General features: G+C 43.6%; 1 protein-coding gene across 1 annotated transcript in view; it reads right to left on the bottom strand.

Annotated features, from left to right (window-relative positions):
- Window positions 1–2,606: 2,606 nt before the first annotated feature.
- The window catches only part of LOC129406605 (pleckstrin homology domain-containing family M member 1-like), a 59,030-nt gene continuing 44,188 nt past the window's right edge, over window positions 2,607–17,448 (bottom strand). The window contains exons 3-4 of the mRNA XM_055144949.1: window positions 3,692–3,763; window positions 2,607–2,888 (exon numbers count right to left, since the gene is read on the bottom strand). Coding sequence (XP_055000924.1) covers window positions 2,864–2,888; window positions 3,692–3,763 — 97 coding nt within the window. The 3' untranslated portion in view covers window positions 2,607–2,863. The remainder of the gene's footprint in view (window positions 2,889–3,691; window positions 3,764–17,448) is intronic.

Genomic DNA, 17,448 nt, shown 5'->3' with positions numbered 1-17,448 from the left:
GTGTGAAAACACTTTTCTGGGTGGTGTGTGTGTGTGTGTGTGTATGCATGCTTCATACTCAGTAATACCCAAGGGATACTCCCAGTAGTGCTTGGGAAACTGTTTTGCAGGGGGTTGAACCCACACCTCCCACATGAAAACTATGTGTTTTAATCTATTGTTCTATTTTCCTGGGCCCTTAAAAGCACTTTTTGAAAGTTTTCAAGCTAAGGTCCATAAGCTTACTATGTGGAAAAATATTTAAGGGCACCTGAGTGCTTTATAGATGGAAGGGTTAAGATTCAAAAAAGGCTCAGAGGTGGGGATGGTCTAAAAATCCACGAGCCCATCCATCCTTAGAAAGACTGAGTGGCAACCTCTGCTTAGAAAACCAGAAATTCTCAGGCTCTAAGCAAAACTTTCATAAGACAGTATGACTTGTACTTGCCTATAAAATTACAAAAACACATGCAATAAAAAAACTACACCTGTCCTGTGAAGAAAAGGGCACTTGAGATCTGTTGTGTATAAAATCTGTTTACAAACTGCCTTCTGTGGCTGAGCTCTCATCTGGAGGACCAGTACCTTGCCCAGAGTGTGGCCCTCATTTGTGACCATTAGTGTTAGCTCCCTTCCCCACTTCCATCCCTTTCTTCCATTCCTCTTAAGTCTTCAGGTCATGCATAGACTGCTAAGGTAATGATGTGACTGAGATTCTGACTCTTACCAAGGGAAATCGTTCTTAGAAATATAGGGAGTTGAACTCTGAATGAAAGTAATACAACTACATGATCAGTTTAAACGGACCATAAATGATTAAAATAAAAATAAAATACAAATTAAAAACCTATCAACAGGCAATTCAGATTCACTGCAGTGTGTGCTTCTGGTAAGATAGTCACTGTCACAATGTAGTTTGACTAAAGTCTTGCAGACAACCTCGATATTATGTTTAAATTGACAGAGGCAGCAAGCTAGATGGCTGGGTAAGATCCTATGAATTAAACACAGAGAATTAAGTGCAGAGTAAAGGGGCTACTTTAAATTAGTAGAAGAGGCAGCCAAAGCCACTGTGTAGCTATTCAAAATGTTCCTGAGAACCAAGGATGAGGTGCTGCTCGAACTCGGTGGTGGTGGGAACCCAACTGGGAGGTGATGCATGCAAAGCATGTACCCGAACCCCTCTACTGTCACATTAGCCCTCAGGAAATGAGTTTTGTTTTTTGGTCATATCTGGTGGTGCTCAGGGGTTGCTCTTGGCTCTCAGCTCAGGGATGATTCCTTGCAGGCCTTGGAGAACGATAGACAGTGCCAAAGACTGAAAAGGGTTAGCCACATGCAAGGCAAATACATAACTCACTATCTTATCTCTCCAGCTCCCAGATAAAGATAAAAATGCCGTGGGGAAATCTGAAAGCACTTTTCCAGACTATAAAAAAACAGCGACTAGAGTAATAGTATAGTATAGCAGGTCTGGCATTTGCTTTGAACACGGTCAACCTGGGTTTGATATCCTGCATCCATGAGACACCAAAAGTGATTCTTGAGTATCTCAATTTAAAAATAATTTTAAAAAATAAAATTACACCTCAATTAAACATAGCTTAAGAAAAATAAACAAGCAGTTCAGAGTATGGTGCCACCAGCAGGTCAATCTATACCTTCGGGGTGAGTGCAGCAGCAGCCAGATGGACCCTTCTGGCTTCCTGATAACCCCAAATTGTCGATGTACCTGTGGCCGAACCCCAACAAATTAGGGCAAGTTTACCAAGAAACTAAATAGCCAAAAGTTTGGTATGTTGGAGCCACACCCACAAACCACCTCCGGCTCAGTTATACAAGCTCATTTACCGGCCATATTTCAGAGACCCATAAATCTCAAAAGAGATCAAAAGCTGCAGATAGGGTTGGTGGTGAGGAGCCCTACGGCCAAACGGGCATACTCTGCAGGGCATATGCCTATAGTTTCTTTCTCTGGAAAAGATAGAAACAAGGGCCACAATCCAGAGACACACAAAAGAATCTCTAAACCGAGCAGCTCTCTGCGAGATGCCTCCGGACTTTAAGCCAGGCCAACTTCACTGGGGAGCCTCAGGGGCAGGCATCATCCCTCCACCTGCCCCTTAAGAAACCCAGCAGCCACCAACTTCCAGAACCCAATGAGAAGTGCAGGTGCGCGGGTTCAGTGACAGCAAACTCCAGGCCTCAAGGGATAGGGGATGGGCTGTTCCCTCTCATGCCCCTGTCTACCCGTGGGAACCTGGAGGTCATGCCCACAAACTGCCTTCAACTGCCACTTAAGGTGCTTAATGATCATGATCCAGAGATACACAAAGAATCTCTGAACTGAGCAGCTCTCTGCAGAGATTTCTCCACACCCTAATTGTCTAAACTTTTAGAATTCCAGGAGCACACAGCCACTCTTGTGGCCGTATGACATCTTATACTATTCATAACAAGCAATGCAAAAGAGAGTATGGGGGAGATTGTCTGCCAGAGGCAGGGGGAGGGGTGGAACAAGGGAGGGATACTGGGGACATTGGTGGTGGAAGATGCGCACTGGTGGAGGGTTGGGTGTCCTATTATTGTATGACTGAAACTCAAACAGGGAAACTTTGTGACTGTATGTTACGGTAATTTAAAAAAATTTTAAAAATTAAATTAAATTAACATCCTGAATAAAAAATAATAATGTGGAGTTCATGCCAAATTGAATTAGCTTAATTAGTGGCTGAATAAATAGCAGTACTCCTACATTTAAAAATAGAGAGGAAACAAAAATGAAAAGCCTTAAAAAAGCGAAGTGAAAATAAATGTCAGAAAAATCAGCTTACAGTTTTTCCAATTCAAGAGTCATCATGAGGCTGTTTTGGACTGGTCCAAGTTACACTTGTGTTGCTCCCATGTCTCTGAGGGAGAAAGCACAAGCATGATGTGAATCCAAATACAGAAACTCTAGAGTTACATTGATGAGATTAAAGAGGAATAACTTTGATTCTGACTTTGCTGTAAAGCCAGGTCAACTGTTTACTCTAGACCATAATTCCAGAGAGCTCTTACTGATAAGAGATTTCTCTATCATCAAATTAATGACACTTTGTAGACTAAATAAATTTCCTCCCTCCCTCCCTCCCTGCTTTCCTACCTTCCTTCACTTGTCTGATTCTCATTCTAAATTGCATTTACTTATTTTAATGTTTCTTTTTCATATGACCTAGAGGTGGCCTTGGATTTTGGCCACATCTGGCAGTACTTGGGAGATATGCTGGGTGCTGTACTTGTGGGTTGCTCTGAGTAGAGTTCCGGGAAACACATAAGGTGCCAGAGATCGAATCCAGGCCTCTAGCATGCAGTGCATGGGCTCCAAACACTGACCTATCTGGTCCTCTTTTCTTTACTTTCTTTTTGAAATAGTGTTTACATTATTACTCGTTACTTTCTGGAATAAATAATACTTCTACACACATCTGTATGTTTCTTATCTATATGTACTCAACATTGCTCTTGTACTCTTTTGGCTATTACCCATGTACATTCTTTCTTAATCTTTTCCTTTGACAATAAATCTCATTTCAACAATCCAGTGTTAATATTAAAAATATAACTTTTAAATTCAATGCAAGACACTTAATCTTTGACAAAAATGGAGAAAAATAAAGACAGCAAATCATAGCAGAAACCATATGACCTACAAAACTATTAAAATACTTACAGATATTTTAATGCTGGCAATTGAAAAAGATATGAATCTTCAATAGTTGTTAGAGGATTATGACCGAGAATTCTAAAAAAATACAATAAAATGAAAATTATCTGCATAATCAGTAACTAGCATTAAAGTTTATATTTATTTATTGGCATTGAACTTGAAGATGAAAAACATTATTTTCTGTGATTATCTATAATCACACTTAGAATTCATAAAGCATCCTACCCCATTTTTTTTGTTTGTTTTTTGGGTCACACCGGTGATTTACAGAGGTTACTCCTGGCTCATGCACTCAGGAATTACTCCTGGTGGTGCTTGGGGGACCATATGGGATACTGGGAATTGAATCCGGGTCGGCTATGTGCCAGGCAACCGCCCTACCTGCTGTGCTATTGCTCCAGCGCTAAGCATTCTCCCTTTGGGAAACACCCAAGTCTCAAGATGATAAAGAGAAGGGGAACGTGGTGGGGGGGGGGTGAGGGGAAACAAAACAAATGTACAGCAAAATAATATATATATGCTAACAAATTTTCCCAAGTTGAAAACCCTAGGAGTAGGGGCCAAATAGTACAGCAAGTGGGGAACTTGCTTTGCATGCAGCCGACTTCTACCTTTCATTCCTGGAATCTTATATAGGCCCCAGAACACACCAGGAGCGATCCCTGAGCACAGACTCAGGAGTAAGCCCTGGGAACCACAGGGTGTGTCTTTCCATCACCCCCAAGAAGAAAGAAAACCCAAGGAGTGATGATGTCTGCAGGAAGTCCTTGCTCTGCAGCAAATATTATTTCTTTTTCTTTTTTAAAAAAAAAATTATAATGAGGACTGGAGCGATTGCATAGCGGGTAGGGTGTTTGCCTTGCACGCGGCCAACCTGGGTTTGAATCCCAGCATCCCCTATGGTCCCCTGAACACCGCCAGGAGTAATTCTGAGTGCAAAGCCAGGAGTAACCCTGTACATCACCGGGTGTGACCCACAAAGGGAAAAAAAATTTATAATGTAGGAGCACCGCTATTTATTCAGCCATTGATTAAGCTGATTAAATTGGGCATAACTCCACATTACATTTTTTTCTTAATTTTTTAATTTTATAAGTTAGTTCACAATGTTTGATTACACTCAACATTCAAACACCAATCCCACCACCATTACAACTTCCCTCCACCAGATTCAGGATGTTTCCATCCCAAGCCCCAAGCCCTGTCACAAAACACAACCGAAGTAATATATTTCGTATTGTCTGTTATGAAGAACTGCTGAACATGCTTACAAAAAAGTATTCATATAGGAAACAGTGTAAAGATTTTTCTATTTTGGCAGGAACCATTAGACATCTGTAGGATATCACTAACTTGCTATTGAAGTTTGGGTGGTGTGAACTTTGGTATATATATCTGAAAATATGTATATATGCATATATAAATATATACATTTCCCCCTATGATTTATTGCCTACTATCTGAACTCCATCAAATGTGGTGTGGTAATTATGGAGAATGGGTAGGAAGTGTTTTATGATGTGTTGCGAGGCCACTTTTGCTGCTGCACAATCCAGGAATATGTTTGCTCATAGGTGAGGCACAGCCCGAGTGCATGGGGCCCGGCCTTGAGTATGGCAGCAGTTAGGTTGTGGAGGTTTTTGGCTGCCAGAGCTGGGTCCCTTGGGGTTGGACGGGCTCTCACCCGCACCCCTCTGGGGTGCACTGTGTGAAACAGCCTGGTGCGGAGTCCGGTGGCATGGTTATGGGGGCCTCATGTTATGCTCCCTTTTAGGAGAAGCAGCCATGTCATCTGGACAGTGGCTGATGATGAGATTATCTGGCACCAGCAGGAGGTGGCTTATGGCATGACCCCTGGGTCACCGGAGACTTGGAAAAGTGGGCAGAAGATTTCCGCTCCTGGTCCCATTGAGCCCAGAGGCTCAGGTCACAAAGTTCTGCATTACCTCGGTCCTGTAGGACTTCACTCATGTGAGGCTCGGCCAGAGCGCGTGGGGAGCAGCCTTGAGCGTGGCATGGGTTCCCGCCTACCTCTGCACTATGGGCCCTAACTGTGTCTTTTGATCTCTTTTGAGATTTATGGGCCTCTGAAATAAGGCCAATAAATGAGCTTATAAAGCTGAGCCATATGTGGTTTGTGAGTGTGACTCCCACATACCTAACTTTTGGCTATTTAAGTTCTTGGTACTTGGCCCCAAGTTGTTGGGGTCTGGCCAAAGGCACAGCAGCAATTTTGGGGTAAATGGAAATCTGAAGGCACCATCAGGCTGTTGATACATTCGCCCCAGGTACAGGTTGACCTGCTGGCGGCATCATACCCCCACAGATATTTCTAACGGATGCCACTACAATTCAAAATGTTTCTTACACCCTGAGAAATTCAAACCATTTCATGGCTTAACACAACCAGCTAAAGATAAAAGTAGGGTCAATCCTTGGTTTTGGACAAAGAAGACAGGGTCACTCTAAGAGGAGCTGGTGGAGCTGTCTTCTCACCAGTCATTCCCCAGAGATCTCTGTGCCCTGACCTTTATCACACTGTATGTGATCACTGACTCACCTGTCAGTCTCCTGGATTTTCAGCTTCTTGAATGCCAGGGCCACCCGAGTGTCACTGGTCTGACAATATCGGGTAGCTACTAGATACTTCAGAGATAACATTATGGATATATTGGTCAAATGAACCAGTTCCTTCCCTCCCTCCCTCAGTTCCTCACTACTTTCTTTCTTTCTTTGGTTTGTGGTCCACACCCAGGAATGCTCAGGTATTACTCCTGATGGTGTTTAGGAGACCATACAGAATGCCAGGCATGAACCTGGGTCAGCCACCTGCAAAGCAAGCACCTTTCCTGCTATATTATCACTCCAGTCCCAGAAGCAGTTCATTTTTGTCAAAAAATTTTGTTCCAAGGGACTGGAGCAATAGCACAGCGGGTAGGGTATTTGCCTTGCATGCGGCCAACCTGAGTTTGATTCCTAGCATCCCATATGGTTCCCTGAGCACCGCCAGGGATTATTAGTGAGTACAGAGCCAGGAGTAACCCCTGTGCATTGCCGAGTGTGACCCAAAAAGCAAAAGCAAAATGAAAAGCTCTTTATCACTAATCATCAGAGAGATGCAGATCAAAACAGCTATAAGATACCACCTCACACCACAGAGACTGACACACATCCAAAAGAACAAAAGCAACCACTGTTGGCATGGATGTGTGGAGAAAGGGACTCTCCTACACTGCTGGTGGGAATGCTGACTAGTTCAGCCCTTTTGGAAAACAGTATGGACACTTCTCAAAAAATTAGACATTGAGCTCCCATTTGACCCAGCAATACCACTCCTGGGAATATATCCCGGAGAGGCAAAAAAGTGTCATCGAAATGACATCTGCACTCAAATGTTCATTGCAGCACTGCTCACAATAGCCAGAATCTGGAAAAAACCCGAGTGCCCGAGAACAGATCACTGGTTAAAGAAACTTTGGTACATCTACACAATGAAATACTATGCAGCTGTTAGGAAAAATGAAGTCATGAACTTTGCATAGAAGTGGATCACCATGCAAAGTATCATGCTAAGGGAAATGAGTCAAAAAGAGAGAGACAGACATAGAAAGATGGCACTCATCTGTTGAATATAAAGTAAGAGAATGGGAGATTAGCACCCAAGAACAATAGAGATAAGTACCAGGAGGCTGGCTCCACAGCTTGAAAGCTGGCCTCACATGCTAGAGGAAAAGGCAGCTCAGACAGAGAAGGGAACACTAGGTAAAGTGTGGTTCGAGGATCCACTGGGGATGGGAGATACACGTTGAAAGTAGATTGTAGATCAAACACTATGGCCACTCAATACCTCTATTGCAAACCACAACACCCAAAAGGAGAGATAGAAGAAAAGGGAATGCCCTGCCACAGAGGTGGGGTGGGGTGGAGGGATGGGATAAGATGTGGAAGGGATACTGGAATTATCGGTGGTGGAGAATGGGCACTAGTGGAGGGATGGGTACTTGAGCATTGTATGACTGAAACACAGGCACGAAAAGTTGTATGTCTGTAACTGTACCTCATGGTGATTCACTAATAAAAAATTTTAGAGGGATGTAAACGAAATGCAAATATGAAAGTTCATAAGTTTGTAACTGAACCTCACGGTGATTCACCAATAAAAATTAGAAAAAAAAATTTTTTTAAATGCGCTGGCAAATTCCTGGGAAACTGGACCATGAGACACAAAGTCTATGTGACTATAGAAAAAAAGACTACTGTCATTAATAAATGAATTCCACAAGATTGTAAGATACAGGAGCAATATGACAAATTTAGCCATATTTCAAGACACTAGCTAGAAGTAATTAAAGATGAACATTTTTTCAAGTTTCAGATATAGGGGCCAGAGCTATAGTACAGCAGGTATGGTGTTTGCCTTGCATGCAGCTGATCTGGGTGTGGTCCCTGGTATCCCATATGGTCCCCCCCCCCAAGACTTCAGCAGTGATCCTTGAGTGCAGAGCCAGGAAGAAGTCCTGAGTGTCACCCAGTGTGGCCCAAAAAACAAAATAATTTTAAAAAATTTTTAACGTTTTCAAATATAATGACATAAAAATGATAAACAGGAGAAGAGATGAACAGGAACTTCCTCAAAAAAGAATAGAAATGGTCAGGGACTGAGAGATAGCATAGTGGGTAAGGTGCTTGCTTGGATGCAGCAAACCTGGGTTCAATCCCCAGCATCCCATATGGTCCCCTAAGCAGCATAAAGAGTGATTACTAAGTGCAAAGCTGGGAGTAAGCCCTGAACATTGCCAAATATTGCCCAAATCCCAGCCCAAAAGAAATACAAATGACCAAAATGCATATGGAAAAAACCGTTCTATATCACTAATCATCAGGAAATGAAGATCAAAGCAACAGTGAGATATCATCTCATACCACAGAGACTGGTACTCATCAAAGAGAACAACAATAACTAGTATTGACGAGCATTTGGGGGAACAGGGCCCCTCATTCACTGCTGTGAGAATGCTAACTGACCCAGCCTTTCTGGGAAGACAATATGGACATTCCTCAAAACTCTAGGAATTAAACTTCCATATGACTGGCAGAGGAAACCAGGTGTGCGGGACCCGGGGCCTAGATTTCCATGGTTGCTCGGATTGGAACTGGGCCTCTTCCACCCAGATTCTCCATTTCGAGTAGCTAGGCAGTCACACCCAGAAATCTCCCCCAGCCCCACCCCTCCCCACACACAAATACCATGTAATCCCTTCAACGGTCAACATCCAAAGAATATAAAACCCAGCTCCTGGAAGCATGCAGACACTATCAAACAACATCTGATAGCCTAGATATCCCTTTTGGAAAACCTGGCAAGTTACCGAGAATTTACTGCCCACAGGAGAAAGCCTGGCAAGCTCCCCGTGGCGTATTCATATGCCAAATACAGTAACAATGATGGGTCTCATTCTTCTGACCCTGAATAGCCTCTAATGAGGCACCATTAGGAAGGACAAGTAAAGAGAGGCTGCTAAAATCTCAGGACTAGGATGAATGGAGACATTGCTGGGCCCGCTAGAGCAAATCGTTGATCAACAGGATGACAGTATATACATACCTCGCAGAAAGCCCGGCAAGCTACCGAGAGTATCCTGCCCGCTAGGGCAGAGCCTGGTAAGCTACCCGTGGCGTGTTCAATATGCCCCAAACAGTAACAATAGGTCTCATTCCCCTGACCCTGAAAGAGCCTCCAATCCTTGGGAAAGACAAATAAGAAGAGACTACTAAAATGTTAGGGCTGAGAGGAATAGAGACCTTACTGGTGCCTGCTCGAGTAAATCGATGAACAATGGGATGACAGTGATACAGTGATTCCACTGATACAGTGATACAGAAATTCCACTCTTGTGAATATATCCTAAGGGCCCAAAAGCACAATGCATAATAGATGTCTGCACTTCTAGGTTCATTGCAGCACTATATATAACAGCCAAAATATGGCAACAGTCCAAATACCCACAAACAGATGACTGGATAAAGAAACTATGGTATAGATACACAATAGAATATTACCCAGCTATAAGAGGAGATAAAGTCATGCAATTTGCTGCAATATGGATAGATCTGAAGAGTATCGTGTTGAGTGAAATCAGTCAGAGGAAAAGGAACAGACTCAGAACCATCTATCTCAAACTTTGTAGGGGACCCTCAAATGTCCAATGGCAATGGAAACAAAGAACTGAACTGGTCTTCAGTAGGAACTTGCCACTGGGATAGAGGTGGGAGAGAAGTTAGTGAGGGGAACAGTAGGACAATGAGATGGGTGGACAAAGTGCCTGCTACAGGGGCAGAGGGGGCAGGGAGTGGGGGGTACCAGGGGACATGAGTTGAGAGTAGTGGACACTGGTGAAGGGACTGGTGTTAGAACAATGTATGTCTGCACCTCAATCATAAATATCTTTGAAACTTTGTAATTCACAGGGATTCAAAATAATTTTTTTAAAGGTTATAGGGACTGGAGAGAGCATACAGGGGTTAAGGTGCTTGTCTTGCGTCCACTGACCCAGGGTTGAATCCCCTGCACCCAGATGGTTCCCACCTAGGGACACTACTGAGTACAGAGAGACAGGAATGGTCCTGGGTGCTGCTGGGTGTAGTCCTCAAACGAACAAAACCCAAAAACCACACAAATTTAAAAATACCTGGGAGACATTAAAAATGGAAATAAATGGAAAGACGCGTCCTGACCAGAACCCTATTGCTGATAGTATTCATCAAATTGAGCTGTGTTTTAGTATTATCTTCGTACAAATCCCAGCTTTATTATTATTATTATTATTATTATTATTTATTTATTTATTTTTGGAGGTCAGGGATACATCTAGCAGGATTCAGGGCTTATTCCTGGCTCTGTGTTCAAGGGTCTCTCCTGGAGGTGCTAAAGGACCATCTGGTACCAGGGATAAAAACGGATTGTCCACATGCAAGGCAAGTGCCTACCCGCTGTACTATCGCTCAGCTCCCAAAGTGGGTTTTAAAATGACTATTATAAGCAGGAGAAGATAGTTAATGTCTTGCCATTATCAGAACAAAAATCCAAGTCACAATCAGATACTACTTTATACTCAGCAAGATGGCTAAAAGCAGACAATATGTGCAACCAGGGTGATGGAGAAATTGAAATCCTTATGCACTGCTGGTGAAAATATAAAAAGAGACACTGCAGAAAAGCTTGATGGTTCCTCAAAAAAGTTAGGCATATTTACCAAAGACTCAGCAATTTAATACCTGGGTATGTGCCCAAGAAAAATGGAAACATGTCTATACAAAAGTGAGTATTCATAATCAAAAAATGGAAGGGGCACCTGAGCATGTGCTTTGCATGTCAGTACTTCCTCTGGCTGACTTCTTCTGCATTTTAAAATAAATGTATGCGCATGCCTAGCTCATTCATTGCCTCTTTTATATTCATGACCTTATCTTTATGCTTTATGGAGTAAACTGTGGCAAAAGGACTAAGTAATAAGGCTCAGAGGTAAAACACTTGTCTTGCAGGTATAAAATCTGAGGTTCTATCCCCAGCCCGGCAAATAAAGGAGCAACAGTTTTTATCAATCTCAGAGAGCATGACTGAGTTGGGGAGTTTGCTCAAAGTGGCAGAGCAGATGCCTGGCATTTGCGAGGGGCTGAACTTGACTCATGGTATAATGGGATCCGTGAGTACCACCATAATTGGTTCCTAGGTCCTTTGGACGTTATTGGAGAATCCTATTTAAAAATAAAGGAAAAGAGGGTTCAAACAAACAAACCAAAAAGGGCTGGGGTAAATGCCTTGCCCAAGGGGGTGGGGTGGGCAGGTTCATGGCACTACCTGGCCCCCTCAAACACCCCCTCAAGGCCCAGCACCCCATGAGCACGGAAGGGTATAGTCCAAAAACAGTAAAAAAGACTGATCTCTTTCAGTGACCAAAAACCTTTCTTTTGGTTACTGGGCCACACCCAGCTGTGCTCAGCGCTAACTCCTGGCTGTGCACTAAGGGATCAGCCCTGGTGGTGCTCTGGGGAGCACATTCAGTGCTGGGGATTACATATGGGTCAGTGACGTGCAAGGCAAGTGCCCTCCCAACTGTACCATCTCTCTGGCCCCAGGCAGTATTACTTCAAATGCCCTTTTGAAATAGATCTTATCTGGGGACTCCGGCTTGACCCCCTCACTGCAAGCATTCAGCCTGGAATTCAATCCCCCGTGTCACCACATTGGCTGAATGAGATTCCTGTCAGCTCTGGGGTCTGTCTTGCAGCTCTGCCATTCCTTGTCCCTGGCAACTGATTTCCAGTTGCACTGCAGTCAGTCAGGAGGACGTTAACATCACAACAAAAGAGGCCAAATCCCTGGCAGGCAACACTACTAAAAGGTGTGGAAACACAGTTGAGTATGCTACCTCAGGATAGAAAAACATTCAAAAGGACACATGAACACACATTCTTCGCAGCACTCAGTGCAATAGCTAAGATACGGAATCAACGTAGGTGTCCAACGACAGGTGACTGGTTTGTAAAGATGTGGAATAGATATGCAATGAGATACAATGTAGCTGCAAGAAACGATGAAATCGTGTAATTTGCTACAACCGACTTGGAAGCAGAAGACATCATATTGAGTGAAGTCAGATGAGGATACATACAGGATGATCTCACTTCTCAGTGGTAGATAAAGTAACTAGAAGAGGGAATGCATTGAAGTAGAAAGGATGACTAGATCAGTCTTGACCCCCAAGTATAGGGAGAATGAGAGAAAAGCAAACAAATCAACATGTGGTAGAAGATAAAGGGCGGGGACAAGGGTCAGGGCTTTATTTCTCCAATGATGCGTCAAAGTGGTATAGCTCTCTAAACAAAGCACAGGCTCAACACTGAAAACATAACATTTAAAAAAACCACCACTGGGCCAGAGCAACAGCCCAACGGGTAAGGTGCTTGCCTTGCACACGACTGACCTGGGTTCAATCTCCAGCAACCCAAATGGTCTCCTGAGCCTGTAAGGAGTGTTCCCTGAGTACAGAGCCAGGAGTAATCCCTGAGCACCATTGGGTGTGCTCCCCTGCCCCCCCAAAAAACAAACCCTACAACCACTGAACCTTGAAATGTGCCTGTCAATGTAGCAGATTGGGTGTAGGAACACTGGTGAAGGGAAGTGTAAGAACGCTGGTGGTGGGATTGGTGTCAAAATATTGTATGCCTAAAACCCAATAACCATGGTGGAAATGCTGACTGGTCAGCCTTTTTGAAAAACAATATGGGCATTCCTGAAAAAACTAGAAATTGAGTTTCCATCTGACACCACAATACCACTTCTGTGAATATATTCTGAGGGTACAAAAAGCACAGTAGAAATGACATCTGCACCTGTATGTTCATTGCAGCAGTGTTCACAATAGCCAGAATCTGGAAACAACCCAAGTGCCTGAGAACAGACAACTGGTTGTTAAGGTTGAAGAGACCTCGAGCAGATCTCTACCTGGGGAGGTGCGAAGAGAGGAAGGAGACCAAGGCAACTCTTTCTGCAAATGCATGGGGTTTATTCAAGCCAACATGCCAGTACCCTACAGCTACAGAGCCGAGGGTCCCGAACCCAAAAACCAAACAGTTTTTGTACCCTTTTGGAAGAAAAAAGGGGAAATCACACATATTGGATCACAGGGAATCACACATATTGGATCAAAGGAAATCACACCTATTGGATCAAAGGAAATCACACATATTCCCTCAAAGGGAATTGCACCTATTGGATCAAAAGGGAATTACACCTATGTCACTTAATTTGCTAATCTCAACATTTGTTGACTGTTAACTGTTTCCATGCAAATGTTTGCTTACAGTTCCTAGGGCAGTTTGTTGGCCCATTTGGTGACAGTTTCCTGCCCAGCGGTAGCTCTCGAAAACATCTTTCAAAGCAGCCAAGCAGTTACAAAGGGCAAATTCAGCGGTTAGCAGAAGTTTTTAACCCTTAACCTGCCCTCCAGTTTTTAACCCTTAATCTGCCCTCCTCTTCATGGTTAAAGAAACTTTGGTACATCTACGCAATGAAATACTATGCAGCTGTTAGGAAAAATGAAGTCATAAAGTTTGCTTATGAGTGGACGATCATGGAGAATATCATGCTAAGTGAAATAAGTCAGAAAGAGAGGGATAGACAGAATGACTGCGCTCATTTGTGGAGTATAAAATAACATAATATGAGACTGATACCCAAGTAGACTAGAGACAATGGCCAGGAATATTGCTCCATAGTTGAAAGCCTACCTCATGAGCTGGGGGAGAAGCAGCTGGAATAGAAAAGGGATCACTAAGTCAATGGTGGTTCAAGGGATTGTTCGGGATGGGAGATGTGTACTCAAAGTAGATAAAAAATCAAATTTGATGGTCTCTCAGTATCTATATTGCAAATCATAATGCCCCAAAGTATAGAGAGAATATGGGGGAACATTGTCTGCCATAGAGGCGGGAGGTGGGGTTGGGATTGTGAAGAGGGGAGATACTGGGGATATTGATGGTGGAGAAAGTGCACTGGTGGAGGGATGGGTGTTTGATCATTGTATGACTGAAAGTCAAACACGAAAGCTTTGGGACTGTAACTCACAGTGATTCAATGAAAAAACAAACAAACAAAACCCCAACTCTCAATAACTTTGTAAATCGTGGTTCTTTAAACATTTTTTTTAAAAAAAGAGATGTGCACACAGTGGACTTCATGTCTGTCCCCCAACCCCCAAGTTTACCTGAACGAACATGCATACTTAGTTGGGGACAGAGCCACACTGTCCTCTTCCTAGGTACACAGGTCTTGTAGTGGCTTCCTGCCTAGGCCACTGTGGCTGAGCAGATGGCTCTATGCCAATGGGCACGGGTGGAGTTCAGTCTCAGGAAAAGCAAGACCCCAAGAAGCACATGAATCCACCTCAAAATTCAGGCAACGAAGGTCTTTGCTGATCTTTGATATAAAAGAGAAATGGTGCACAAGAACCACGCCGAGAAGTGGTGCCTCTGACAAGCACAGGTATAAGCACGGGTCTTAGAAAGTTCTTATACACGAGTAGAACAGTGATACCTGTTGGTTGTGTGTGTGAGCCTCCCATCCCCCCCAAGCATTTAGCAAACATCAGCCCAAGGGGGAAAATGCCTGGCCCTGATGTAGGATTTCCAGTGTGTAAAAAACTAAGGCTCGCCGACGGGGCGTGTGTACTCGCGGACACTCCGAGTGGCTCTGTCTCACCGCCCACGTTCAGTGCTCTGGAACCGCTGTGTGTGCTGTTGGTCAAGGGCAGGCGATGGAAGGAAGGAAGAAGGCCAGACTGGTTGCTCGATCAGTTTATTTCATTCTCTCTGCTTCTCTCCCGGTTCTGCATCTCTCCCTCTGGGTCTCTGGATCTGGCCCCCCTATCCACTCTTCCAGCCTAGTTAAATCTCCCCAGCATGAGGGGTTTGGGGCATACACATAGGTGTGGTCACCATCAATAGGATTGAGGTTCCTTTCCCTCAGGAGCTGCTTCTCCTAGGACTTACTCCCTTTCAGCAGGAGTATCCACCCAAGGGTGGAGTCCCATGAGTGTGTTTCTCCTCTCCTCAGCCAGCAAACATATAAGAATTCATAATATTAATCATTTTGTATGGACACAATAAGAAATGCATTAAAGCTTATAGAATTGCTCTCCTGGGGCCATCTCAATCTCAGACTACAGTGCTCAGGCCAGATCAGTCTTTCCTATCCCTAGCAGGGTCCTAGTCTCATCATTACTTTTGGATCATGACAGCATTTGTCTATGATCAAGCTCTTAACTTATAGTTAAGAAATAGGCACTTAGGCCAGGCCCATCTCGATGCCAGATAGCACACAACTCACCGCTTGCCCTGGATCCATCCCGTCCTTTGTTGGGACCCTGCTTTTGGGGTGCTAGAAACTGAGGGCAACTGAGGCTTAAGTGGAGAAAGCAGATGCCTGGGAGGGAATAATATTTGAAGCCAGTTAAGTCCAAGTTACAAAAACATAATATTGTCTTCTTGTGTCTATACAAAAAAAAACATTGCTTTAAAGTAAATTATTCAAAAGGCATAAAGAGGGGAGAAAGGCAATGTTATAATATTCAGTGTCCTAGGAAGGTCTGACCTTACAAATTAGCAGAGTCAGATTAGAGGGAGGAGCTGATTAACTCTTTTTGGGGAAGAGAGCATAGAGAAGTGATTACAGTTAAACAAAGGGATGGGAGAGATTCTTGATGGGTGAGACTGGGGTAAGCCTAAACTTCAGGGAAAACCGGGACAAGCTACTTGTGGCAAGGGGGGAGAGGACAAAGTAATGTCATCCTACACCAGTGAGCACCGCAACTGAATATGGGAACATCACAGCCAGGTGTGTATGACCCTCAGACATCTCGCAACAAAAAGATGAGGAGGAAAGGTAAAACCTGTTTAGGAGTGTGGGGGAAGCAGGGAGACTAAAGGGAGCAGCTAGACCACATCTGGGTGGTGCTCAGGCGCTACAGTGCTCCAGCAGCAGTACTAAGTGGAAACAGAAGATATCTCCTTATATAGATGGGAAGGAAAAGACGCACTTGGGAGAACAGACTCTTTCAGTTGCTGAATGTGATCAACTCCTCAACTTTCCAGCTATAACAAAGAAACCACCCCTAAGCCATTTCAAGATCCTGAGCGGTCTTCATCTTTATGGTAGAAGCTTTTGAACGAGGAGAAGCTGCTGCCAGGATTTCAGTACACACCCCAAAGTGATAACAATGCCTTAGAGTAAGCTCTCGTGTGGACACTCATCTAAAGACAGGCCATTATGCTATGTGGCTGGGAGAGCGTGAGGGCTTCGCTGTGACCACAGCTCCGTCTGCCTTCACAGTGCAGCTCCCCACCTCACTGACAATCTCCACAGTGGGGTCAAGCGGTCAGTAGGAACAAGGCTTGGGTTTCCTTTGTTCTCTCTTAGTCCTTATGTCTTGGCAAAATACTTAAGTTCCACAAACAAGCCAGGGTGTCCACTGCTCTGTCTGAGTAAGGCATCGCCTTTCTACTTTGTCAAGTCTTTGGTTGCTACAATCATGGAACTTGTACCGATGAAATGACTAAAAAAGTTTTTTAAACAAATCATCAGTTTAGACCTGTGTAGGTGAATGAAGAAACACTCGAAAGTCAGAGGGAAAAAAAAGATACTTGGAGCTGGAGCAATCGTACAGCAGGTACAGCAGGTAGGGCATTTGCCTTGCACACGGCTGACCTGGGTCTAACTCCTGATATCACATATGGTTCCCCAAGCACCGACAGGAGTAACTCCTGAGAGGAGAGCCAGGAACAACCTCTGAGCATGGTGGTGTGGCTCCAAAACAAAAGATAAAAAAAGATACTGAACATTTAGGATTAGCAAACACTGTTGGATTTCCATAACATACTTCATTCCTGATTTCATCTGTAAGAGATGTGATTATCACCCTTTCAAAAACAATGGCATCTTATTAATATTTTGAAAATTTATGGAAAATCTATTAATTTACAGTTGCAAATTATTATGGCATATTGTAGGTGACCTATTTTTTATTTAACTGATATGTTCACCACTCAATGTCTATTAATATTATAGATGCTTCATTCAAGAAACTCACTGAGTGATAATTACCCAGAACCCAGGAAGAATTAAGGTTTTGTGGGCCCTGAATTTCATCTAGTTTATTAAAATCCTGTTTAACAAAATAAATGAAATGCAAAATTATGAATAT

Source organism: Sorex araneus, chromosome 7 (assembly GCF_027595985.1).
Source record: "Sorex araneus isolate mSorAra2 chromosome 7, mSorAra2.pri, whole genome shotgun sequence".
NCBI classification, from domain to species: Eukaryota; Metazoa; Chordata; class Mammalia; order Eulipotyphla; family Soricidae; genus Sorex; species Sorex araneus.
The sequence above is the reverse complement of the archived record's forward strand: the minus strand, read 5'-3'. Positions and strand labels throughout refer to the sequence as shown.